General features: G+C 56.0%; 1 protein-coding gene across 2 annotated transcripts; it reads left to right on the top strand.

Annotated features, from left to right (window-relative positions):
- The first annotated feature begins 1,880 nt into the window (after positions 1–1,880).
- ASIC1 (acid sensing ion channel subunit 1) lies at positions 1,881–24,143 on the top strand. 2 transcript variants are annotated; one of them, XM_057556719.1, is made up of 12 exons: positions 1,881–1,992; positions 2,814–3,191; positions 3,772–3,967; positions 20,294–20,444; positions 21,080–21,207; positions 21,504–21,654; positions 22,032–22,088; positions 22,574–22,727; positions 23,111–23,202; positions 23,399–23,478; positions 23,567–23,671; positions 23,829–24,143. In XM_057556719.1, the coding sequence occupies exons 2-12, from the start codon at positions 2,830–2,832 to the stop codon at positions 23,931–23,933; spliced, it is 1,581 nt and encodes a 526-aa protein (XP_057412702.1). In that variant the 5' UTR covers positions 1,881–1,992; positions 2,814–2,829; the 3' UTR covers positions 23,934–24,143. The 2 variants fall into 2 exon arrangements, with proteins under 2 accessions (XP_057412702.1, XP_007179399.1); XM_007179337.2 differs by lacking the exons at positions 1,881–1,992; positions 2,814–3,191; positions 3,772–3,967 and adding an exon at positions 17,144–17,800.
- The last annotated feature ends 1,827 nt before the right edge of the window (positions 24,144–25,970 follow it).

Raw genomic sequence — 25,970 nt, 5'->3', positions numbered from 1 at the left:
CACCCCTCCTCCCGAGGACACTTGGAATTCAGGAATCAGACTCTGCCCAGTGCTTCCTCAGGTCCCTGCTTGGGGCCCTCCCAGGCTGAACTCCCACTCCCAAATGCCCCTTTTGGTTGTTCTAGGTACCTGGGAGGGTGCTGCCACCCAGTGGCTACCCAGGGACATGGCAGCCCTCCGGAAAGGCCTGGTGCTGCTGGACAGCTCCCCAATTCAAGAGGAGAACCTAAGATCCTCCCTTCCTTTTGGTAGTGCCTTGCCCAGGTACCTAGTTAATGGATCGTACTCTCCCTCCTCTGCAGCCCTAAGCCAACCCTCCCTCGAGGGATCTCCAGCTCCTTTCCCTGGCTTCCCGTGTGCCCCGTGGCCCCAACCCCTCACAACTTCTCTTCCCACTTCTTTCTACTGTGCCAGCCCCTTCTCATTACAGGTTCTCATTCTAACTTAAAACCCTGGGAACACACCTCTCACCTTCCTCTCCCTGTGCTGCACCAGCCCGCAAGTGAAGTGAAGGAGTGGTTAGAGATAGAATTCTGGTCCCACCCCCACCCCTCTCCTCATCATATGACACCATCAGACCTCAACAGTCTTCGTGCCAAGAGCCCCTAATGAGCATCAGCAAATTAACAACTTCCCTTTGATTGCTCCTTCTCTGTTAATTGGATAGGGAGGGCCCCCCAAGACCTCTTAGAGAGGAAGAGGAGGAGGAGAGAGGTGCGAGCTAGAGGAGAAGCACCCCCATCCCCCAGGCCTGGTCTCAGTGCCTCAGAATTCAGCTCCATCCCTGAGTACAGCTCCCCCTTCCATCCCTTCCTCATCCTGTCCCCCTCCCCCCAACCCTACACCCTCCCACCGCCCCGCATTCCCTTCCCTTTCCCTGTTTCTTGACTTCAGTCCCATTTCCCTTGACCTCTGGCTGTTTCTCCCTCCTTCTCTCTGCTCCTTCTTTAGAGGTTTGGCGGTGAGGAGCTGCAAACCTGCCCTCCCCAAGGCAAGGCCAAGGCTACAAGGATGGGGTTTGGGTGGCCAAGGCTGCGTGTTTGTTTATATATGTACATGTGTGTACAGTGTCACATGTAGGTGGGGAGCAGGGATAAGAGCAGGTGAATACTTGTAAGCTCTTGAGCTCCTGCCCCGTGGGCCAGGCTTCTGGGGTGTGTGGGTGTCTGTGGGGGGTGCGTGTGGCTGTGAGTGGCGTGGTGTGACTCTGGTCTGTATGTGTGTGTGTGTCTCCACACGGGCAAGTGCTTGAATCAGTCAAGTGTGACTCGGAGCTTGCCTGTGTGTGTGTGTGTGTGTGTGTGTGCGCGCGCGCGCACCCGCGCGCGCGCGTGCCACCAGAGGAAGCAGCAGCAAGAGGCAGGAGCATCGATCAGAAGGAGACAGCGCAGGGAGGGGGACGCTGGGGGCAGACACCTTCCCCCCCGCGCGCGCGCGCGCGCACACACACACCACACACAGTCACACACAAGCCATAGGGCCTCGCAGGCAGGGGGACGGCTCCGGGACCGGAGGGAGGCAGCGCCGCCAAGAGCGGCCGGGAGGAGGGGGCGAGGCAGCGGGGGGAGCCCTCGATCCCGTTCTCCGGTCCGGGGGCCCCGCGCGCACACCGGCCCAGAGACAGCCTCGCAGACACTCGTAGGCGCGCACGCGCACCCTCTCCCCTCCCCCTCTGCCTCCCCTCCCGCCGCCTCCCGGCCGGACGATGGATCCCTGCAGATCCCGGGGCTGAGAGCACCGCACACCGCGCACCACGCCAAGCCCGGGCGGACCGAGCCGAGGCGAGCGAGGGAGCGCGCGCGGCGGGCGTACGGAGCCGAGCCGAGCCGGGCCGGGCGGGCCGCTCCCTGCAGGGCTCTGCGCGGCGTGCCGCGGCGGCCGCCGGCTCCCGCTCCGGGCCATGAGCCCCTCCGAGGCTCGCCGCTGAGCCCGCGTCCGGCCCCGCGCCCCAGGACCCGCCGCCGCTTGCCGGGTTCCCGAATCCCCCCTCAGGTGGGTCTCCGATCCCCCCGCCTTTGGCTGCGGGACTCCCCAGCGCCCCGAAGCCGGGACTTTCCTCCCCTCTAGCTTTCCCCAGCTTCTGGGGCGGCTCAGTGGCTGGGGAGGGGGGCGGGGGCCGAGCAGGGGATCTGGCTACGTCGAGAAGCTAGAACGGGGTTGGGGGGGGGGTGTCCGGGGCGGGGACAGCTCGCTGTCAGAGGGAACCGCGCCCCCATCTCTGTGCAGCCACCTCGGGTTGCCCTCTGCCCCCACCCCACCCCCATCCCAAACATGCACACATACAGCCTGCGCTGTTCAGAGAACCGGAGACGCCCGCAGGTGAGGACTCAGGTGGGCCCCTCCCCACATCCCTGGGGGGTTTCTGGCCCAGGTCTAGCTCATGGGGGCGAAAGCCCAGTCCTGGGGACACCCTTGACTGGGAACTCTTGATCCCGGGTTCAGCCCATTTGGGGGAGTTTTCGTCTCCAGGATGGGTGGACATTCCCGTCCCAGAGTGACCCCACATCTGGAGGAAACTCCTGTGCCTGCCTGTGGGAGCACTGGGACTTCCCTCTCATCCTCGGGTGACTGCATCTGGGGTCTCCCCTGGCCTGGGAGTCTTCCCTGGGAGAGCATTCTCTTGGCCTAAGCTGACTCCCAAACCCCTGCATTTGGAGGAACCCTCTTCTCAGAGTGTGTCCCCCAGCCAGCCACCTCTGGGCTTGCACACCAGAGACAGTGACCTCTGGAGATGGGGATGGACACATCTGGAGGGATGCTGTGTGTACTCTCATCCCAGGACCATGACAGACTCTCCCACCCCCTTCCCGCAGGATCCCCTCGGCCAGGATGGAACTGAAGGCTGAGGAGGAGGAGGTGGGTGGCGTCCAGCCGGTGAGCATCCAGGCCTTCGCCAGCAGCTCCACGTTGCACGGCCTGGCCCACATCTTCTCCTACGAGCGGCTGTCTCTGAAGCGGGCGCTCTGGGCCCTCTGCTTCCTGGGCTCACTGGCTGTGCTGCTGTGTGTGTGCACCGAGCGCGTGCAGTACTACTTCCACTACCACCACGTCACCAAGCTCGACGAGGTGGCCGCCTCCCAGCTCACCTTCCCTGCTGTCACGCTGTGCAACCTCAACGAGTTCCGCTTCAGCCAAGTCTCCAAGAACGACCTGTACCACGCTGGGGAGCTGCTGGCTCTGCTCAACAACAGGTGGGAGGTTCCCACCCATCCCGGCCGCCAGACCCCCTGTCAGGGTGCTTCCTCTCTAAGCCACCATACAGCCCATACCACCCTGCCCTCCAGCCCCCCCAAACCTGCCACTCACAGCAAAGAGATCGGGGTACTGCCAAGCACTCAATTAGGGGCACCCAATCTCTGATCCCAGCTGTGAGACATGGCCACCCTCCCTGGAGTGATCTTTGCCCACCCTCCCGCCACTATGTCTCGATATTCTCCTCCCTTGGGGGATCCGGGCATACCATCTTTAAAGGGTAGAAACTATGGTATAAAAGCCATAGTTCCTGCCCTGATCTCTCTGCCCACCCATGCTTACCCATGTGCTCAGATGCCCAGCCCCTGGGCAGCCACTGCGATCCTCTGCCTTCTCAGACCCTATGGGGCAGATCCTCTAGACACGCCCAGCTCTCCTTTCATGCCTCTGTCCAGGGCTGGATGCTGCCCTCCCCCCAGGGTTGGGCATGGGACACCGGAGGCCAGATGGAGGCAGGAACTGAAGGTCCTGCCGATCCGTGCACTGCTCACACCCCCACCACACCCCACCCTGCTCCAGGTACGAGATACCAGACACACAGATGGCAGATGAAAAGCAGCTGGAGATACTGCAGGACAAGGCCAACTTCCGCAGCTTCAAGCCCAAGCCCTTCAACATGCGCGAGTTCTACGACCGTGCGGGGCACGACATTCGAGACATGCTGCTCTCCTGCCACTTCCGGGGGGAGGTCTGCAGCGCTGAGGACTTCAAGGTGGTGAGTGAGCCCCCTGGCTGGTGTGGGGCGTGAGTCAGCCAGCCCCCAGAGGAGGAGGGGACTAGGAGCAGGCGGCCTCTGGGGAGGAAGTTGTGTGTCCCTAGGGTTCGCTTCTGGCAGGTGGGTACTTTGTTCAGCTCAGGGATGCATTTGCTCTTAGTGAGGGCCTCTTCTTCAGCCTTGTGTCCATGATGGCAGGAAAGAGAGCCTATAGTGTGTGCGCACACACACACGCACACACACACACAGCCTGGCAGGGCCCCTGACCCCATCAAGCTTACCTTCTGGGTCACAGGTGTCAGAGCTGGGGGTGGTGATGGGTAAGCTGCAGTCTTGTTACTCAAAATGAGGTCCGAGGACCATCATCTGGGACCTTGAAAGAAATGTAGGACTTTGCCACCCCACTTCCCAGACCTACTGAATCAGAACCTACAGTTTAACAAAACCCTCAGGTAGTTTGAGTTAAAGTCTGAGAAGCACCATGAAACATGGGAAGTAAGGGAAGTTTTCTCTTAAAGAACTGGACAGGTAATTCTCTCTGTGCCACCCCTCCCCTACCCCAGCCATTTCACACACACACACACACACACACACACACACACACACACACACACACTGTCTGATTGGGTTCCCCCCTTGCCAGCCCACAGAGTCAGGGTCTGAGGAAGAAGAGATGACTTGGGCTACACAGTCATGGCTGAACTGGAGACTCCCTTTGCTTCTTAAAATGGAGATGCCCCACAGATACTCATACCCTCCACACACAGATGGGGCTGCCTCAAAGCCAGTGCCCCAGGGAGGGTTAGGGGAACTGACTGGCATTTCGTGTGCCAGGTGATCATGGGCAAGTCATACAGGTTCCTGGGGGGTTAGAAACAGGCAGGGACTGTGGAAAGGGGTCAGAGGACCTGGAGCCATGGATGCAAAAGTATACCAAATGTGAGGCTGGTGCTTGGAACTCTTCCAAATGCTTTCTAGACTGTCCTTCAATCCCCTGGATGAATAGTCATATTATCTCTATTTAACAAGCTGAGACAGAGAGGTAGAATGAGTTGCCCAAGCTCACAGAGCTGGTTAGTGACAGACTCAGGATTAGAACTCATGTCTCATTCAGTCCCAATGCAGTGTGCTCTTTGCGTTAATATTGCTGACCCTGGAGTCATCATGTCCACTTCCAGTTCTGACAATTGCTCTTGAAAACCCAGGCTCCCCTAGGAGTCTTTTTCTGTCCATGCCTGCCCCCAGTTCTCCACTCTCAGATCCGCCCCTTTTCTCCCACACTTGCTTGCTTCCTCCCTAGTATTATGGCAGCATGAACTGCATTTGTTTGTGTAGAAAGGTTGGAACCATAGTCATGCTTGTTTTTTCCTGCTGAAGTTACACACGACTTCCCAATCTCTTTAAGCCTTTAATCTGAGACCAGTTTCATGGGCCTCTGTCAATACTGCTGGACAAAGTTTACATGACCACAGTCCTTGCTGAGCCAAGCTCATAGGGAGCTTAGCATGATGCAAGAACCATTTCCTTCCCACTTTTCCTTCCTCAGAACAGGAGAGTGCTGGATTCCCCAGGGCCCAAGACCAAAGGGCTCCCAGGCTCACCAACTATATTCCCAAGGGTAGTAGAACTGTAGTTGAAGGTGGAAGTGAAAGCCAGAGGCCTCCTCCTCTGCAACATACCCCACACACAAACAGAAGGAACCATCAAGAAAGATAGAGAAAACCCACTAGATTGAATGGTTTGTAGTGTTTGGATGAGGAAGGGAATTGCTTGGCTTGACCTGGGTGCTAAGGTCAAGTGCTAAGGTGCTAAGGAACAAAGTGGAGTTCATAGAAAGTATACAGTTGAGGCTCCATCTGTCCCTCACGTCCAGAAAGATTCCAAGTGGTGGTGCTAAGATATGTTTGGTTCATGGAAATGGAGACCCTGAAATGTGATTGGTCCATGTTGTCTGAGGGGACAACCCTACACAGTCAGATGGAGATATGATTGGTTCACAGAGTTCTGGAGCAGCGTGAGTTCTTTCTCTTGCTGGGGGAGAAATACATGGCTAGGATCCCACAGGCCCAGCACTGGCACTTCTTGGTTCTGGGTTGTCAGGAACCAGGTTTTTGCTGTCTCTGAGCCCGTGTCAAAGGCCTGACCCTGAACGTAGCTGGACCCAAACCCCTCAGACCTTCCTTCTGCCCTCTCAGGTTGATCTCAACAGCCCCTTTCTACTCTGCCCGTAAGAGATGTCCCTACACAGATGGGAGTCTCATTGTGAGTCCGTGTCTGACATCTCCCTGGTGGAGAAGAAGAGCGCTGGCACTCTCCTCCAGCTCCCTGGTCCTAAGGGGCACAGATACCCCTTGCCTGATGCTCCACCTTCTCCCTCCTCTCCCTGGTCCCATAGTTAACATCTGCCTCTCCATCCTTGCTGGTCTCTGCTAGGACACGAGGCGTGTGTCTAGCCCCTGGACAGATGAGGCACTGACAGAAAACATCTCTCTCTCAGGTCAGAGCTTAGGGGAGACCATCTTGGCATCTTCTGCTGCCTTGAGAGCAGAGGTTCTTAACTGGGGGTCCGAGTCCAGCTCAAAGTGTTTGCAAAATAGAGTGTGCACAGGCACACGTGGACTCTTTTGTGGGTTCCAAGTGCGACCATCATCCAACAATAGGAATCTTGCTCCTGGAGGACAGTGCAGGGGGCATAGGAAGGGCATCCTCTGGTCCCTTAGACACCTCAGCTCCCATGGTGGGGGTCTGCAGCGACAAGCATTCCCCCCAGATGTGCTTCTGAATCCAGCTGAACCTCAGGGGATGAACGTGGTCCAAGAGGTGTTTGGCCAGGTCCATCCCCCAGCTGTGGCTGAGTCAGCTTGGGAGAGTGGGGGGAACCTGGGCTAAACCTGGGAGAAACTGGCTTGGAAACCCTTTGGGACTGAAGAGGCAGAGGGCAATGGGAAGAATGTCCCCCCAGCAGCCCAACTGGGTAGGCCTCAGTAGCTCTCTCCTGAGCTACCAAAAGAGCTACCAAAGACCCACCCACAGGCCCCCTCTTCCCTCCTCTTTTCCTTCTCGGTGGGGTGCTTGGTTGCCAGGGCAACAGGGTCTGAGGCTCCACTCTCCCACCCCGCTTTGAGGCCAGCCAGGCCAAGGCAGGATAGGGGTTCCATGGAGGGGGCCCGGGGGTGCAGCTGTCCGCCGAAGTCTGGGTAGGAGTGGGGTGTTGGGGGGGGTGAGCACAGTCGCAGCTGGTGCCAGCCTCCAGCTGCACCTTATCTGTCCCTGGCAGTGGGAGCTCCGATGTGGCTGGAATGCTGAACAGCACCAAGGGGAGGGGGCTGGCAGATGGTGGCCTGGTCTGCCCTATGCCACTGCCCTCTTCCAGCTGAGTCCCAGAGCCTTTGCCTGGGGGAGAGAAGTGGGAATTCATTTCTGAACCCTGGAAGAGATGGAAGGGGAGGGCAGAGAATGGAAATCCTGGGGGTGGGTATGCAGTGGGGATAGTATTCTCTCAGGAGAGGGTGGAATTGGGGGACAAGGGATAGGAGGACAAGAGTCCAGGGGACCCTGGAGTGGGGGCAATCTCCCAGAGGAGAGGTGGGCAAAGAGACCCCCCCCAAGGTTCTGGAGGTGGACAGGACTCTTCTGGAGCACCTGGAGGAGGTGAGATGCTGATATAAAAGAGGGGTGATCCTGAGACCCAGAGGTTGGAGGGAGAGGTCATCTTAAAGCAAGAAGAGCCAGGGATGGCAGGTCCCAGGGAGAGCCAGGACTAGCAATGGGAGCTTCCTTATCCCCAGGGCCGGCTCTGCCCCTTCACTGACACCCCTCATCACACCACCCCACAGCAGCTCAGACCTGGAGTCCCTGGGGAGGGCCCAACCTCACTCCCTGGGCCTGTTCCCTCCAGCTAGGCAGGGAATGGAGGGGCTGCTGAAGGGAAGGTCTGCCCACACTGCTACACACAGAGAAGAAAGGAGGGTTTGGGGGCTACCCCACCCAGAAGCCCGGTGGTCTTTGTGTGGGGTTGTGGTGGGGTGTGGACGGGGGAGCATGCAGGGAGTGCAGAGGGATAGGAGAGGCTGGAGTGGAGAGGTTAGCTTGGGAAGAGGGGCACCCTGCCCTAGCCGTTCTTGGATACCTCCTCCAGCCTTACCCTTCCCTTCTCTCCCTCCCTCCCTCCCTCAGAAGTGACTGAGGTTGGAAGGAGGAGACTGGAGTTGAGCCAATTGCAAGAATCCAGGGGACCCTGCATTGGGGTCTCTCTCTCTCTCTCTCTCTCTCTCTCTCACACACACACACACACACACACACCCCTCCCTCAGGTGACTCAGTTTCCTCTCTCACCCCCGCCCTCTCCTCCCCCATCCCTTGCCATTTCTGACTCTGCCCCTCTCCCAGACAGCTGTCAGCTAAGAGGCTACTCTCAGTTAATTGATCTCCGGCTGTTGGCTAAAGTAATAGGGAGTTGATGTAAGTCAGCAGCTCTGGGGGCAGAGCCGGAAGTGGAGGGGTGGGGAGGAGCACTGCTTCGAAGCCCTGGGCTTTCTCCTGCCCCAGCCCGTGGAGAACTCCATGGTAGGGCCGCCACTGCACCTGGTGTGCATCCAGGAAGCAGAGGGGAGGCCTGCAGAGAGGTCTGAACGTTTCTGCTGTGGGTGGAGGTGGCTTGGGAGCATGCTTCAGCTTTGTGGAAGGCAGTTTCAATTCCTGGGGGATGGTGAGGGAGACTGAATAGTAGGCACGAGGGGCTGGAGTTGGGAGTGTCGAGCTCCACTTGATTCCTTCCCGTCACAGACAGAGCCCCTTGGGCGTGCCAAGCCTCGTGCTGGGCACCAGGGGGCGGCGGTGAACAGGCGGAGCCTGTCCCTGCCCGCAGGGAGCGTCGAGCCACGTGCAGTACTCCCCGGAGGCTCAGAGTGCAGGGTGGTACTAAGGGAAGCCGAAGGGCTTCGGAGCAGAGAATCACGTGCCAGGGATGAGATGACCCTCCACATCTAGGTGGGATCCTTCCAACCTCCCCAGCCCCGCTCAGCTATTCAGAAACGCCAGTTCTGGGAATTCCCTGGCGGTCCAGTGGTTAGAACTCTGTGCTCTCACTGCCGAGGACCCGGGTTCAATCCCTGGTTTGGGAACTAAGATCCCACAAGCCATGCGGTGCCGCCTAAAAGAAAGAAAGAGAGAAACTTCAGTTCTACAGAATGTGTGGTGTCTCCCCCAGCCCAGCCTCTCCCAGCTGATGACCAGTCTAGTTCTCTCCAGCAAGGGTCATGGTCTTTGGTCAGGTTCCCGAGGCACAAGCCTTCCCTTACTTTATGTCTGTACCCTGTATGTCTGTACCCTCTGTCTGAGAACCTTCTGGTCAGAACTCTGGCGTGGGGATTCTGGGAGGCAAAGCAGGGAAGGAGACAGCTCGAAGGAGAAGGGAGCCTGGTTTGGGTGGAGGACGCGTCTGGGACTCCTGGGTTCTATTTTGGGCATAGTTTCATCTGGCTCCATTTCTCAGCTTCTAGGCTCAATTTCCTGTGAGCAAAGGGGGCTGTAAATGGATTTTTAAATTATTCTTTGCCGAGGGGCAGCTTCTCCTTCAGCCTCTGGGACACTCTGGCTAAGCCCCCCGCTGGCCCATGTGTCGAATGGGTGTGCAGTACCGTTTCCTGGACACATGCATCAGACACCTTCCTCGTGGAAAATTTTAAAACGAACATGAAACTGCTGTGTAGTCACCTTGAGGGAAAGTTCCCTTAAGAAGCTCTAAGGACAGAAGCTCTCACTCCAGGCTCTCCAAGGCCACTCCTGAGGGAGAGGGAGGTCAAGTTGTGATTTTTCTGAGCTCCTATGAATTCTTGGAAAGAAAAAACCCTTTCCCACTCCTCTCATCTGCACCCCCTCGATGTGGCTGACAGTCCTGGAGGCCTGGGAGGTTGGGCTGTGTAGCTGAGTATCTGCTGTGTAGCTGTCTCTGATTGGTGTGTCGGCTCTTCGCGCCTGGCTGGGAACATCCCTCGGGGAGAGACTGCTGCAGTGGCCTTGACCATGGAGAGCAGCCAACTCAGGCTTCCTCACCACACACTGCACGTGTGCCCCAGGTGTGCAAGCACACACGCGCACCTCCCTGTGCATGTCTGAGAGTGGGAGAATGCGGACATGGACTAGGGTGTGACGTGGACAGGCATGGATGTGCACAGGGGCACACGCAGCTCTCTTCATGTGTCTGTAGGAGAGAGCTCGTGTGCCCACGAACCTCTGGCCCCATGCAGAGCACATACCCGCCAAATTAATCTTCTCTCTCTGTCATGCTTTGCAGTTTACAAATTCCCTTTACTTTAGCTCCTGTGATCCTCCTAATTCTGGGAGGCAGGAAGATGTTAATATCTTCATTTGAAAGATGAGGAAACTGAGGCTCAGAGGTGTTAACATGACTTGCCTGAGGCCACACAGCCAGTAAATGACAGAGTGACCTCAGATCTTCTAAGCCCGGGTTCTTCGTGCGTGACCATAGGAGCAGGGATGTGTGGTGGAGGAGGGTGCCCGGCTCCCGAGCTGCCCATGCTCTGTAAAGAGGTGGTGTGATGAGGCAGGAAGGGAAAAAAAAAAGGATGCGAAAGAGAAGAACCCCAGCCTCAGTTTGAGTACACCATCTTGTAACTCCTCTGCGTCTTCATTGCACCATTTGGCCAAGTCCCAGCCTTAGATGGACCCGCCACTGGCTCCCTCAGCCACACTCTACCAGAGGAAGTCACACGGCTTGGAATCACATTGTGTTCATGATCAACATGCCAGTGCTGCCCTGGCAACCCCACTGTGTTTTCCCGTCAACTTGCTCTCCCCAGTGATTACTGTAAATTTTTCTACGCCTCTCAAACCACCACCCTTCCTAGTCCCCCTCTCACCCTCAGCAGATGACCTCACCTCCCACTCTACAGAGAAGATAGAAGCCTCAGACAAGATCTCCCCGCTCCTCCGGGTACCTGCCCCGGAGGGTAACATCCATCTTCTCTAGGCTGAAATCTCAACCTATTCTTACCATCTGATCTCCTTCTATCTTTATGGGAATTTTACCTTAAAGATTCTGCCTCTCCCTCCTTTGTAGTCGGTCTCTCCCTCTCCAGTGGAACCTTCCGATTGACACTGAAACATGCTTAAGATTCTCCCATCTTAAAATGTATAGCTAAAAAAAAAAAAAAAAAAAAAAATGTATAGCTATAGGGACTTCCCTGGTGGCGCAGCAGTTAAGAACCCACCTGCCCTGCTGGCCTGGACCGACTGCACGGAGGCACTTGGCCATGTGGAAATGACTGATTTTGTTCCCTGCACGCAGAGGAGACACAGCTGTGAAGTTCATAGATAAGAATCAGCCCAAGTCAGCTTTAAGGGATTTACCGTGACATTGAGAAGAAAAGACCGGGCTTCTAAAAAAAAAAAAGAGAACCCGCCTGCCAATGCAGGGGGACACGAGTTCAAGCCCTGCTTCAGGAAGATCCCACGTGCCACGGAGCAACTAAGCCCGCGCGCCACAACTACCGAGCCTGCGCTCTAGAGCCCGCGAGCCACAACTACTGAGCACCACAAATACTGAAGCCCGTGCGCCTAGAGCCCGTGCTCCGCAACAAGAGAAGCCACCGCAATGAGATGCCGGCGCACCACAATGAAGAGTAGCCCCCGCTCGCCACAACTAGAGAAAGCCCACGCGCAGCAGTGAAGACCCAACGCAGCCAAAGATAAATAAATAAAATAAACAAATTTTTAAAAAATGTATAGCTATAATGACAGCTAACATTTATTGAGCACTTACTATGTACCAGGCTTTAGGTTAAGATAAAACCCAATAAACAAACGTCCCTCAACTCCACAGCCCCCTCTAGCTCCCACAGTATCTGTTTCTTTTCACAGACAAAATTCTTAAAATTGATGCATAGATTCCACTGTCTCCATTTTCTCATCTCCATCTCACTCTCTGATCCACTTGGGCTGCCTTCCTCCCCCGGCCCCAGCACTCCACCAAAATCGTTCTTGGTAAGGCCGCTAGTGACCTCCATATTTCCAAAACCCACAACCATTTTTTATCCTTGATGTCTCAAAATCATTCCAAATGGTTGACCACCACCTCTGTTTTGCGCTATTCTCTTTCCTAACAACGGTACTTGCCTGATTTTCCTCCTTTGTCTAGCCACTCCTGCCTCTGTGCCAGCTCATGCTCTTCCACTTGGCCATTAAATGTTGGCACTGCTCAAGTCTCAATCCCAAGCTTTCCTCTTCTCTTAAATTGTGGGGCTATGATTTAATGGAACAGCTTGATGAATTTTTCATTAGTATATTTTTACATTGGTGTATCTTACAATGTAATATTTGACATATTACATCGGTATGTATTTACATTGGTATAAAATTGTAAAACATTTCTAGTGCCCTGGAAAGTTCCTTCGGGCCCTTTCCTAGTCAACACTACCCCACAAGAATTAACCACATTCAGGCTTCTGTCAGTAGAGATAAGTTTCACCCGTTCTTGAACTTCCTAGACTATATGTATCCTCCATGCAGTGTATACATGTCTGTGTCTGTCTTTTTTTGCTCGTGACTATGTCTGTGAGATTCAGTCTCGTTGTATATAGCAGTAGTTAGTTCTTTTTCAATGCTGTGTAGTACTGCCTTATGTAAATAGAGCACAATTTGTTTATCCATTCTACTCTTGCTAGGCATTTGGGTTGTTACTAGTTCGGGGCTATTATAAATAAATCTACTATGAACATCCCTGTTCATGTCTTTGGGTTGCCATATGCACTCATTTCTCTTGGGTATATAACTAGGGGCTGTGGTTAAGTCACAGGTTAGGATTCTGTTTAGCTTGGGTGGGTACTGCCACATCAGGCCATTTTTCTTTCTATCTCTTCTAAGAAAACTTTATATTCTATTCCTGAGCAGTCTCATCTTCACTCGTGATTTCAATTACCGTCTACACACCGACAACTGCCAAATGCATGTCTCAGCCCGGCTCTCTCCTCTTAGCATCAGTTCAGTGGCCAATTTCCCACTTAACATCGCCACTTGGATCTCCCCAAGACTCTAAGAAACCAGCATGTGTCAAACCAAGTTCATCATCTTAGCTACCAAACTAGTCCTGTACTTGTGTTCCTGATCTAGTGAGCCATTCACCCACTTATGCAAACTAGAAACCATCCCTGACACTCCATCTCCCTCGCCTCCCTTACCAGGTCTGCCAGTGTTGACTCCCAAACATCTCCACTCCATCCCCCCTTTCCAGGCCACCCCACTGCTCCATGTCTCACCTAGACCGCTGCAATGGCTTCCTAACAGGACTTCTAGAATCCCTCGGGCTCCTCCAGAGTGGTCTCTTCAAAACACTGCTCTGATCACTTGAAATCCTTCCATGGGGAATGGGACCAGAATCCTTACCCAGCCTCCAAGGCCCTAAGGGCCTGCTCTCCGGCTATATCCTCCTCTTCTCAGCTCTCTCCTCTCGGAGCCTTTGCACTGACTCTGTTCTCTGGAACACCGCCCGCCCCCCAACACATACACACACAGACCTTTACCTAATCACTCCTCCTTATTCTTTAGATTGCAATTCAAACATCACTTTCTCAGAGAAACCTTCCTCAGTTTCCAGTCTGGTTCAGATTCCCCTGTCATTCACCTCCATGGAACCATATTATTTTTTTCATAGCACTTATCATAGTTTGCAATTAAATATTTATTTTTGTGATTTAAAAAAACTCTCCCCCATTAGATAATAAGCTCCACAAGGACCCGGTCCCTTATCTGTTCTCCACGTGTCCTCAGCACATGGACACTCAGGAAATATTTGATGGGTAAATGAAAGAATGGAGAAGAAGGAAGGGATTTAGAGAGGGATGACCTACTTCCAGTCTCAAGCCTACTACTTGCTCTCCACGAGACTTGAACAGGTCATTGTGCCTCAGTTTCCTCATTTGTCAAATGGGGTGAAATTACTCAAACCTGCTTCTTTTGCTGGGTTGTATACGAATCCCCTGAGGCATCAGTTGAAAAGCAGGAGACATTCCACAGATGTGAGGGGTGACCGGAGTTCAGAAAGAGATGTGGAGAAAGTCAGAAAGCACTGGGTGGCCACACACAGCTTAAGAGACCTACCGGGTAGGGAGTGATGTGGGGAGGGGTCGCATCTTTGGATAGAGGGTTCAAAATTGAGTGTCGTTCTGCGAGCGTGTCTGCTTGGGTACTTCTCCTCTGTGTATGCTCGGGGGTCTGTGTGTGCTGCTTGATCCTTTCCTCACCTCCCCATTACTGTGAAAAATGTGGATTTGTCTACTAGATCGAGATGAGGAGGAGAGAATGTTAGAGGATGAAGGAGGGAGGAAGAGCAGTTGGGGTGTGTGTGTGTGTGTGTGTGTGTGTGTGTCTTCGTTGCCCACAAGAGGGCTGTGTGTCTGTGTGTAGTGCTGTGTAGGTGTGCAGTGTAGGTCTTTGTGTTCGTGTGGGGGAAGAAGTGTCCAGCCGCACCAGATTTGCTGTCCTCTGAAGCTGCTCCGTGTGTGCACACCCTACTCTCTGGTGAAGCACCGGGAGCTTCCCAGCCTTAGTTTCTTCCCTCTGGAAGTCCAATCTACTTCCTCTTCCAGAAAGGCTGCAGGAGGGGAACGATGCCCTCTAGTGGGAGTGGGGACGCATGGGCAGCTGCAGCTTTCCCAGCCCAAGCCTCCACCTAGGCTGGCCCACCTCCAACCCAAGTCTGGAACTCACCTCTGAAACGCGTCCTGGGGACGCGCAAAGCCCTCCAAGAGCTGAGGTCCCGTAGGCAGGAAGAAAATGCACACAGGACAGGAAACAGAAGAAGAACCCGCGAATTCATACAGGAGAAGCCTGAGGACAACAGCTGAAGGTGGGAGGTCTCTCCTCATCCTGCAGTGATTTATCTCTGGTTCCTGTTTCTCCACGTGGCCCCTGGGTCCTGCTCTTTCATTCTCACAGTCCCTGCCCTTAAGGAGCTACTGATCACTACTCATGCTTGAAGGGACTGGAGCAGAAGTGGGCCCTTCAGTCTGTTCCCTGAGTGGGCACTAACTATGCCCTGTGGAGTCAGGGAAGTCTTCTCGGAGGAGGTAACCTGTGAGCAGGGTCTTGAAAAATGAGTAGAAATTCTCCGGGTGGAGTCCAGGGAAGGCATGGAACTGTGGATGAGCCTTGTGTGTCTGTGGGATGGGAGAAGGACATGGTGGCTGGATGCTGGACCCTGGACTAGGTGGGATGGAGGGGTGGAGAGGTGAGGCTGGAGGGTGACTTGACAAGGCCGTGTAGGTCCCAGGTGGCGGGGGTTGAATTTTACCAGGAGGCACTGTGGAGTGAGAGAAGGTCTTTATGGGGAAGGGTGGTCGGAATTACATAGCATGGACTAAAGGTGGGGAGAAACTGCAGGGAGGCAGGGAGTTAGGGAGACCAGCTGGGAGGCGGTTGTTTAGGTAAAAGTGGGAGATCAGTCTGAGGGCAATGGCATGAGGATGGAGAGGGACCAGATCTCAAAGGCTGCTCTTCTTCCGGGGCCTCTGTGTCCCTAGCGGCAAAGCTGAGGCCAGAGGTCCCACATCAGTCAGTTCTGCTAGAACCTGGCACCCTGCCTGCCATCCCCAACACGCTCCAGGCTCTCTGCATACAAACGGAGGAGGGAAGACATGTGGGAGCAGGGAGGGGGGAGGGAAAGGGGGGCAGGAGCCTGGGGCTGTGGGATGGTTAAAGAATGGAAAGGCCCAAGTAGACTTGTCTGACCCCCACTGGTCCTCCTCTGGCTCTGTGGAGGAAGGGTTAATACGTTTCCCCTCCCTCCCTCCCCTCCTCTCCTCCCCTCAGGTCACCTTCTAGGCCCTGGAGACTTGGCTGGTGGCTCAAGTTCCTCAACCAGTGGCCCTGAGTAATCAGAGCACACAGAGGGGCCAGGGGCCTGGGGGCAGGGACTGATCAACTGGGAGCGAGAGGAGACTCAGAGACTGAGGGGCTGGGGGTATCTGCGAGGCTGAGGGTTTGGGGGTACCCCAGGTTATTCCCAACACTCTCCACCTGACCCAGGACCCTGTCCCGGTTCTGAGCTCAGTTTCTTCCACCCACCAGAAGAGAATTCCTCCACCTGCTCTCCTGGACTGCTGGGGGATGGGCAAGCTGGGGGGGGGGGGGAGCGGTGATCTGCCAGGAAGCTTTTCAGCTGCAAGAGACAGGGTCCCTCCCCCCAGTGCCAGGAACTGGCCATAAGTGAGTCTGTGATCAGTGAGAGACCTCTGCTAATGGAACCTGGGCTGCCCCCCAAGCCACAGAAGGGAGTGCAGCTTGGTGTGGTGGTGGTGGGATGCTGACTGAAGTAGAGTTGGGGGGGTTGGTCAGGGGAGGGAGGGGAGGATCAATGGCGTCAGGGTTGGCTGGAGGGAAACCGGAGGTCAGGGAGAGAGTAGGGGTTCGGGGCAACCAGGGGTTCAGGAAGTAACTGAGAGTAAATTGTGGTCAGCCCAGTGATCAGGAGGGAACTGAGAATCAGAGGAACAATTAGGGGGAACCGCAGTGTAAGGGTGTATGGGGAGAACTGCGGGGCTCCGTAAAATAACTGGGGAGATTCCAAGTCAGGGGGAATTAGGGAAGAATTAGAGGTTAATTAGAGGTGCCGAGAGAGCGTGGGGCTCAGAATAACTCAGAGGAATGACTGGACCAGGTGGGAATGAGGGCAGAGGACTCAGAATTGGGGCGGGGAGGGTGAGAGGGAGCCTGAGGGTGTGTGTCTTGGGGGATGGGCAGAGACCCTTGCTGGCCCAAGTCGTGGCAGTGAGAGCAGAGGACTCTGCTAGGTCCCAACTCCCCTGGAGCCCCCGGGCTTTTCCAGCGTTTCCACTCTGTCCTCGACCCTGTCTGTCCTGCTGGAGTTGGTGACGGGAAAGGGGCTCCGGCCCCGCTCCTCTCCATCGGCCTCCCTTTCCCACAGGCATCAATTATTCATCGGCTCAGACAGCCGCCTCCCTGACAGGGCAGGCTGGTCCTCCTCTCCTCTCTAAGCCCCTCCCCACCTCAGCCACACTGCCACAGAGGCCCTGGCAAGGGAGGACGGCCAGCCAGGCAGCAGAGACCTGGCAAGAGGACTGCCGGACCCTGCCTAGGATCACATCATCTCCTCCCCTGTTCTCCTGCCCACCTCCTGGTGCCAGGGAGCCCCTGGAGAAGATGCCCATCCAGATCTTCTGCTCTGTGTCATTCTCCTCTGGAGAGGAGGCCCCAGGGCCCTTGGGAGATATTTGGGGTCCCCACCAGCGGCAACAGCGGGACAACTCAGAATCAGAAGAGGAGGGAGAAGAGAAGGAAAAGGAGGCAGAGAGGAAGGGGGCCAGAGAGAGGGACTTACCGATGGACTTGGTGGCCTTTGCCAACAGCTGCACCCTTCATGGAGCCAGCCACATCTTTGTGGAAGGGGGTCCAGGGCCACGGCAGGCCCTGTGGGCAGCGGCCTTTATCCTGGCACTGGGTGCCTTCTTGTGCCAGGTCGGGGATCGAGTTGCCTATTACCTCAGCTACCCACATGTGACTCTGCTAGATGAAGTGGCCACGACGGAGCTGGCCTTCCCGGCGGTCACCGTCTGCAACACCAATGCCGTGCGGCTCTCCCAGCTCAGCTACCCCGACTTGCTCTACCTGGCCCCCATGTTGGGGCTGGATGAAAGCGATGACCCCGGGGTGCCCCTCGCCCCACCGGGGCCCGAGGCCTTCTCTGGGGAGCCCTTTAACCTGCACCGCTTCTACAATCGCTCCTGCCACCGGCTGGAGGACATGCTGCTCTATTGCTCCTACTGCGGGGGGCCCTGTGGCCCTCACAACTTCTCAGTGGTGAGTGGGTGCCCAACAGTGTCTGCCGTGGCTCACCCTGACCGTCACCTCCTGGGGCTGGTAACCATCCTGCCTCCCCCCCCACCTCACCTGGACCACCCACTCTCTGTGAGAGAGGCCTGGCCAGAGCTTGCCTGGGAGCCCCAGGGTCTGCAGCTGGGCTCTATTTCCAGGGCTGTGCCAGTACTGCCCTCCCTGTTAGACTCTTGAAACACATAGTTGGTAATTAGTTGCTGCCCTGAGGCCCCTGGTGTCTCCCTGAATATCCTCCAGCATGTCCAGCCCTTTCCCAGATCCAGCAGGGTCAGCACCTTAATCTATCGCTGAGGTCAACCTTTGATCTGGCGGTGGGTGCCTACGCTTGGCCTTAACAATGTTGACTATCACCCCTGTACTGGAGCTGGGGCAGGTGCCCCCTGGTCTCTGGAGGCGCAAGAGAAGGGTGTGGAAGGGAGGCAGAGGGCTGGGGATATCCCCCCTCCACCCCAGCATGCCTGTCAGCAGCATCCTCACGTGGTCTTCCTGTGCTCCTCCTGCAGTGTGTGTGTGTGTGTGTGTGTGTTTGTGTGTGTGCGCGCGTGTGTGTGTGTGTGTGTGTGTGGTGAGGGAGAATAACAGGCCTCCTCTAAATCCTCCCCACTCCCCCTCCATCTCTAAGTGGCCAGGGACCCTCTTCCCAGGGGAAGCCCTCACTAGGAGAGTCTAGGGCCTTCCCTGCTGAGGGTCCAAGCGGCACCCCATCCTTTCCCCAGTTCAGCTTCCAGTTCCGTCTGGCCCAACAGGTCCCCTTCTGTCCCCTACAAGTGCCAGATGCCAGGCCTTCCCTTCCCATACACCCATCTCCCAGTCCCCCACCTTTTCCCTAGTGCAGGGGCAGGTGGGTGTCATCATATCAGTGCATCTTGGACTGACTACAGACAGACAGGAACCTGGAGGTTTTGGCCACTGGGCCTCGGACAGGCCAGGAGGTAGAGGAACATGGACCGAGGAAGGGGTCAACCTGGCTTTCTCGGGATCTAAGGCCGGAGCAGGCACTTCTCAGGCAGCACCACCAGGTGGCAGCACAGTCCACCGGTCAGCAGCACAGCCCTCCGAGCCAGCTCAAGGCTGCAGCTCCCAGCTGGCCTCAGCCACCCAGGAGTCCATCACATCCCCAGGTGGGGGGTAGGCAGGGGTGCGTGTCCAGCCTGGACCCTGTGGCTGAAAGCCACAAAGCCTGGTAGTGGAGCTGCGGGATTAGGAGTTCTCTCTCTACCTCCTCTCTGGACTTCACCCACAAAATGGCGGATAGCACCGGTTTTCTCTTCCAGAGGGGGAAGGAAGAGGTTGTTCCAGGAAGGGGGAAGGGGGCAAAGACTCCACTGACTAGTAACCCCTACCGCCTCCCTGTTCCAGTCTCGCCTGACACTCTGTCTCTCTCTTTCTTTGGGCTGTGTCTGTATTCACCTCATGACTCGCTTGGTGGACTCTGTCACCATCGCTCAGTAGCTGAAGCACACTCACCCCATTTGTGGGAACCTGGAGGCATTCTGGGAAGCTGTGGGGAAAGGGCCATAAAGAATAGGTTCACTTTTCTCTCTATGGCTGTGTACTCAGGGCTGCAATAAGGGCTGCTCTGTGGCATGGAGTCGGGGGACTGCCCCCAGGGCTGAGATCCCTTCTGCAGCCCTCATAGTTCTGCACCAGCATTGACGAACATGCTAGGTCCTGGATGTTCAGGTTCAGGTGATAAGGGAACAGTGATGGACATAAGGGACTAATGGCAGAGGAAACTATAAAGCATAGCTTGGTCTTGGGGAGAGCAGGATTTCAGATGCCTGGGGTGAAATCCAGGAGAAGAGAAGAGAAGTCTCAGAAGGCCCTGGGCCTGAGGAGAGGGTCCCAAGGAGGGACCAGGCAGTGAGGGGCTCCAGATGATGGAGGTGTGTATGTTAGGGTCCCAGCGGGAAAAAGGTTAACACTTGAATAGTTTAGTTGAAAAGACTAACAAAGGGACTGTTTATAGAATTGTGGGCAGAGTTAAGGAAACAAAAGAGGGGGCCTGAGGCACCTAAAATAGTGGGAAATTGTCATGTTCAAGCTAAAGGAACATCAAGAGGCAACAGTGCTATGCAGGGAACCCTCTTAGCAGGATTTGTGGTCACGAAGGGTCTAAGCCACCTCGAGAACACTTGCAGATAAATACCCTTGTCTCTCCCTCCTTCTGTCCTCTGATCCCTTACTGATACCTCCCATTGGTCAAACCCAACCCGAAGCCCATCCAGGTGGCAAAGGAGCACAGGCAGTGCACCCCACAGGGATCAGCCTTGCAGGGCACACAGCAGGGAAATGAAGGACAGAACGGGTGAGAAGGAGGACAAGTGGAGAGTGGGCTGCTCAGGAGGGGTCATTCCTGAAGGGTTGAAACTCCACCAGTTGGAGGGTCTGGAGACAGTCCCTGGTGGGCAGAGGGTGCTGGCAGGACTCTCAGGCTCTCCGCTCTGCCCCCACCAGGTCTTCACACGGTATGGAAAGTGCTACACATTCAACTCTGGCCGAGATGGGCGTCCCAGGCTGAAGACCATGAAGGGTGGGACGGGCAATGGGCTGGAGATCATGCTGGACATTCAGCAGGACGAGTACCTGCCCGTGTGGGGGGAGACCGGTATGTTGCCTCTCTCAGGGGGGCCCCCCTCCCTGTGGCTCTGGGCCTCAGCCTCCGTCGGGGGGCTCCTGGGCTCTACTGTGGGCCTGACGCAGGGCGTGGGCTCTCCTCGCTTCCTCCCAGCATCTCGCCATCTCCACCTCCACTCTACCTGACTGCCACACTCACGTTCCCCTGGCTCCCCCTTCCTGGCTCAGTTACTCTCCAAGGTAACCAGCCATCCCTTTCCATCCGTGGCCACCACTCACTCTATAAATAACTCCGTCTCTTCTTGGGCTGCCTGCCGTCTGTCTGGTCTCAGGGTCCTTGGGACAGAGAGACGTGGGGGAGAAGGGAGAAAAGGAGGGGGAGAAATGGAGAACCTCTGAGACAGGGAGAAATAATTTGAAACACCGAGATGCCTAACTGAAGCCAGGTAAGAAAAGAAGTATGTAGGATTCAGGGGTCATCAGGGTAGCATGGAGCTGGTGAACCCAGAAGGAGGCTGGGGATGGGCCAGGGGCCCTTGGACTAACTACCCTCCCCTAGTCTCAGTGTATGTTGTGGTTATCTCAGGAGAGGTAGGATGCCCCCAGCTCTGAAGGAGGTTAGGGAGTAAGAAGCCCTCCCAACACACACCCCTCTCATTCCCCTAGATGAGACGTCCTTCGAAGCGGGCATCAAAGTGCAGATCCACAGTCAGGATGAACCTCCCTTCATCGACCAGCTGGGCTTTGGTGTAGCCCCAGGGTTCCAGACCTTTGTGGCCTGTCAAGAGCAGCGGGTGAGAGGGCCACAGGAGGCCGGTCCCAGGGTGGGTGGCTGGAGGCTCATGATGGAGGTGGAGTGGTGGGCAACCCATAACGGGAGGGATGGGGGAGCTAGGGCCTGGGTAGCCATCTGACTAGTCAGAAGCATGAATGATCTAATGAATGGGATGCTCCGTAAACTCGGAGACCCTCAGAGGCTGCACAGGGAGAGGGGGCAGGACCCCTGAGTTCTGCATCGTGTCAGACAAGTCCATCAAGGTGACTCGGGGAGAAGTCCCCACACCCCCCAGCTCCCCGGCTCTCCCAGCAGCTCATCTACCTGCCCCCGCCCTGGGGCACCTGCAAAGCTGTTACCATGGACTTGGATTTCTTCGACTCCTACAGCATTACCGCCTGCCGCATCGACTGTGAGACCCGCTACCTGGTGGAGAACTGTAACTGCCGCATGGTGCACATGCCAGGTCAGGCCCCAAAGTTCCAAACACGGTCCTGGGCCCCTCAGCGTGCACTGCCCCTCACCGGCTCCCCATGCATGTTAACCTCCGCCAACATGCAAGCAAGGCCAGCTGGCTTCTCTCCACCCCAGTTCCAGCCCCAGTCCATACCCATATGGCTCTTGCCTCTCCGACCTCAATTCCTGCCTGGACCCATGGGGATGGGTCAGAAGGGTCCAGGGGGTATGGACTTTGGGGTAGGTCACTTCCAGGACAGACTGGGGGCTGACTATTCCTACCCTCCCACCCTCTCCCAGCTCCCAGCTTCTTGTGATGCTGGTGGTACCAGCGTCACAAGACCCCTTTAATCTCCATCCTGTACCACTGTCTTTTCTCCTCTCTAGGGGATGCCCCATACTGCACTCCAGAGCAGTACAAGGAGTGTGCAGATCCTGCCCTGGGTGAGCGCCCCTGTCCCAGGGAAGTCTGAGGGAGGGAAGGAGGAGCTGCCAGCCATGTGCATAGGGGTTTCAGAGCAAGCTCCCAGAAGCTTCAAATAACTTCTGGATCAGGCTTCACCTGAACTCTCCTGTGTCTGACTTTAGCAAGGCCAGGAATAGCATCTCTAGAGGCCCCTGTGGAAAATGAACAGGGGTCATCTGGGAGGGGTGGCCTTCACCTCCCAGAAGGCCTTCACCCACCTCTCATGAGCACCTCAGCTGGTTGACCCTGGAGGGCCCTGAGAGAATGAGATATAGGATTAAGAAATATCTATGGAGAGTCTGGGTGAGGATCAGCACAGGTGGGCACAGGGCCGAAGGGAAGGACAAGTCAGAAAAAGAGAAGGGGGCTCAGGCCTCCTTTGGGCAGGGCCAGGATGTGCGTGTCGGGAAGGTGCTGGCAGAAGGGCATCACTCAACTGGCACCTCTCACCTGGCTGGCACAGACTTCCTGGTGGAGAAGGACCAGGAGTACTGTGTGTGTGAAATGCCCTGCAACTTGACTCGCTATGGCAAGGAGCTGTCCATGGTCAAGATTCCCAGCAAAGCATCAGCCAAGTACCTGGCCAAGAAGTTCAACAAGTCTGAGCAGTACATAGGGTAAGGGCTCTGACTGTGAAGGGTAATGGGCGGGCTCTGATGGGGGTTGGCAGACAGGAGGAAACTGAGATAACATGGGGAAGGCAACCAAAGAGTCTGAGAACAAGCAGAACAAACAGGGAAAGCACCCCTTTCTCTTTCCTCCTCTCTTCATCCTCATTGCTGTAACTGGGATCACCTCACAATTGCTGGTGCATGGAGCGTCTTTTCAATTACACCATCACATTTAATCCTCACTCTAAAAGGCAGGTATCCACATCAGCATCTTGTTTTATAGATATTGGAGACTGAGATTCAGAGAGGATAACTTGCGAAGGTCACCCAGCCAGTAAGGGACAGAGATGTGACTTGATCCGAGGTCTCCTCTCCCAACCCCTTTGCAGGGAGAACATCCTGGTGCTGGACATTTTCTTTGAAGTCCTCAACTATGAGACCATTGAGCAGAAGAAGGCCTATGAGATCGCAGGACTCCTGGGTGAGCTGCTGATGGCACCTGTCCCCTTCCATGCCGTGGGCATGGTGTGACACGCTACCACCCGAAGCAGGCTGCTCACCTCCGTCCCACAAGGCCTCCTCCCCCGCCAGCCCCAGGGGCCTTCCCGTGTCCCAGTGAGCTCTGCCGCTCCCCCTGTGTCCTGACCCCACTGACCTCCCTGTGGGCCCCCCTGCAGGTGACATTGGAGGCCAGATGGGTCTGTTCATCGGGGCCAGCATCCTGACTGTGCTGGAGCTCTTCGACTACGCCTACGAGGTAAGTGGGGGCGGGGCGCCTGCACGCGGCCACGGGAGGGGTGGGGTTCAAGCCCGCCCACCCGCCCACCACCCCTCTTCCCTCCCAGGTGATAAAACACAAGCTGTGCAGACGAGGGAAGTGCCAGAAGGAGGCCAAACGGAGCAGCGCGGACAAGGGCGTGGCCCTCAGCCTGGATGACGTCAAAAGACACGTGAGGGAGCGAGAGAGGGGCGCCCTCCCGCCCCATCCCTTCCCCGACCACCCCAGGACCACCCCCCTTGCCACCTTTTCTCCTTTGCCTCCCCCATGCCCCAGCGGCACCTGTGGCCCTTCCGATAACCAGTGCCTGTCCTGTGCCGTTCCCCCAGAACCCGTGTGAGAGCCTCCGGGGCCATCCTGCCGGGATGACGTATGCTGCCAACATCCTACCTCACCATCCGGCCCGAGGCACTTTTGAGGACTTTACCTGCTGAGCCCCGCAGGCCGCTGTACCAAAGGCCTAGATGGGGAGGGCTAGGAGAGCAAGGGGGCCCCCAGCTGCCCCGCCCTGGGGACTCACTCCCCCATCCAAGGCAGCCCCCCACTCCTGGGCGGTCCTTTCCTCTTGTCTGTGGTGAGGAAGGAGTCTTGACCGTAGAGTCCTCTCCCTGCCTCTATCCCATTCTTTTTTTTTTTTTTTTTTTTTTTTTTAACAAAACTAATCTAAAACAGAAACTAAAAAGAGAGATCGGGGCGAGTGACCTCAGGCTGCCCCTCTCTGCTCCATGCTGCCTCCCACAGCTCCCAGCCTGAATTCTGTCTGTCTGGCTGTCTGTCATCTGAGTGTCCACCTACATTTTGCTGCCACCAGTCACCAAAGCCCCCTCCCAGTGGGGGGTGGAGGGGATCCTCGGGGTCTGGAATTTGGCCCCAAACCAGAGAATGTACCTTGAAGGGGAGGGCTAGTAGGGGGGGCTTCCCCAGCCTTAAGAGACCCTCTCAGCCCAGTGACCGCCCCCAACCCCAAGTCTCCAGGCAGGAACCCGAGTCGTGTCTGTTCCCTCCCCACCACCTCACACAGTGTGAAGTCTCTAGGGAGGTAGGGGTGGGGAATCCCCTGAAGAAGTGGCACTGGGGACAAGATGTGGCCCTGGTGCTGTAGGCCACATCCTGATACCTACAAGTTCACCCCCACCCCAGAGCTGCTGGAGAGAAATCCCAAGAGGCGGCCCTCCTCTGCCATCCCATAAAACATCCAGCTGGTTGGCTTCCAGCTCAGGGAGAGGGGCACTGGTGCCTAACCTCACTGGTCCCTCTCCCAGGGGCCCCTGCAGAGGGCCACATCCATAAATTTTCTTATGGAACTCTCCCAAGTCCTCTCCCGCAACGTCATTTGCTTCTCTCAACAACTTCATCTGCATTTTCTATTTCTATATGATACAGACTCTATATTGCTATATCTCTGTATATACTTTCCCCTGACTCTGTCTCTACTTCATCCCCTCTTGTCTCTAAGAACCACCCTCCCACTCCAAGTTCCCCTTCTGTGTTTCCACCCCCTCCCTGGTCTCTGAATGCCTTTGCCTGTATAAAGAGTTGGACTCTCCCCTGGTGTCTGTACTGTGTACACACATCCCTCTAAGAAGCACAAGGAGACGACACGCGCATTGTAACCTTCGCACTGTCTCGGTGGCGACATAAAGGAAGCTGTGAATTACAAGCTCTGCCTCTTTCTGGCCTCACCTTCTCTCCCCAACCTGGGTACCCTTTGCCCTCCCTGCAGCCTTAACATTCCCTCCCCTGCTTCACCCACCCCAATGTCCTTTGCCTAGCTGACTGTGGCCTCCCCATGGAAGGGGGTTGCTACAGAGAGAGCCCCTACCCATGGGATTGAGATCTGCAGAGAGAGAGGGAGCTGTGGGTTGATGACTTCTGCAGCTGAAGCAGCGGGGTGCTGACAGGCAGAGGCTGAGGTCTTCAGTCAGTGGCCTTTGCCTCCTTCTGGATGCCCAGGCCTCTTTGCTCACCTAATACCCAAGCCCACCACTTATATTTTCTGGTAAGGTACAGTTTGGTAGTGGGAAGAAAGAGACAGGCCTAGAGGGGAAGTTGAAAGCTCTGCTGTTCTGTCCCTCCCTTCCTACCTTAAAGAGAAACCAGCGAGGTAGAGTACCTGCCATGCCCCCTCCACCAGGCATTCCTCCCAGGCCAGAGCCCTGCCCCTTCACAGGCCTTCTCTGCCCAGCTGTCTCAGTCTCCAACCCCAGAACAAGACCTGTGGCAGGTCACCTGTGCATTGGCCTGCAGTTGGAGAGTGAGGATATAGGATCTTTGGGAACTCTTGGCTCCTAGGAGTTCCTTAGAGATCAGACTTCTCCAGAGGGAAGCAGGAGCAAGGCCAAAGGGTGTGCTCCGGTTGGAGAACAGCAGGCAGGGCTATGGGTGACGCATGCCTCTGGTCTAATAAACTGGGTTTTAACTATCTCCTCTTCAGTGTCATTCTTCTCTTATTTGAATAGTATTTAGGCCTT

Source organism: Balaenoptera acutorostrata, chromosome 11 (assembly GCF_949987535.1).
Source record: "Balaenoptera acutorostrata chromosome 11, mBalAcu1.1, whole genome shotgun sequence".
Classification (NCBI taxonomy): Eukaryota; Metazoa; Chordata; class Mammalia; order Artiodactyla; family Balaenopteridae; genus Balaenoptera; species Balaenoptera acutorostrata.
Note: the sequence above shows the minus strand (reverse complement) of the source record. Positions and strands in the feature narration are given on the sequence as shown.

Coding starts and splice junctions, on each gene's coding strand:
- ASIC1 (XM_007179337.2), top strand. CDS start 17,144: ATGCCCATCCAGATCTTCTGCTCTGTGTCATTCTCCTCTGGAGAGGAG. Junction 17,801..20,293: donor GCCCTCACAACTTCTCAGTG/GTGAGTGGGTGC, acceptor TGCCCCCACCAG/GTCTTCACACGGTATGGAAA. Junction 22,089..22,573: donor GTGTGCAGATCCTGCCCTGG/GTGAGCGCCCCT, acceptor TGGCTGGCACAG/ACTTCCTGGTGGAGAAGGAC.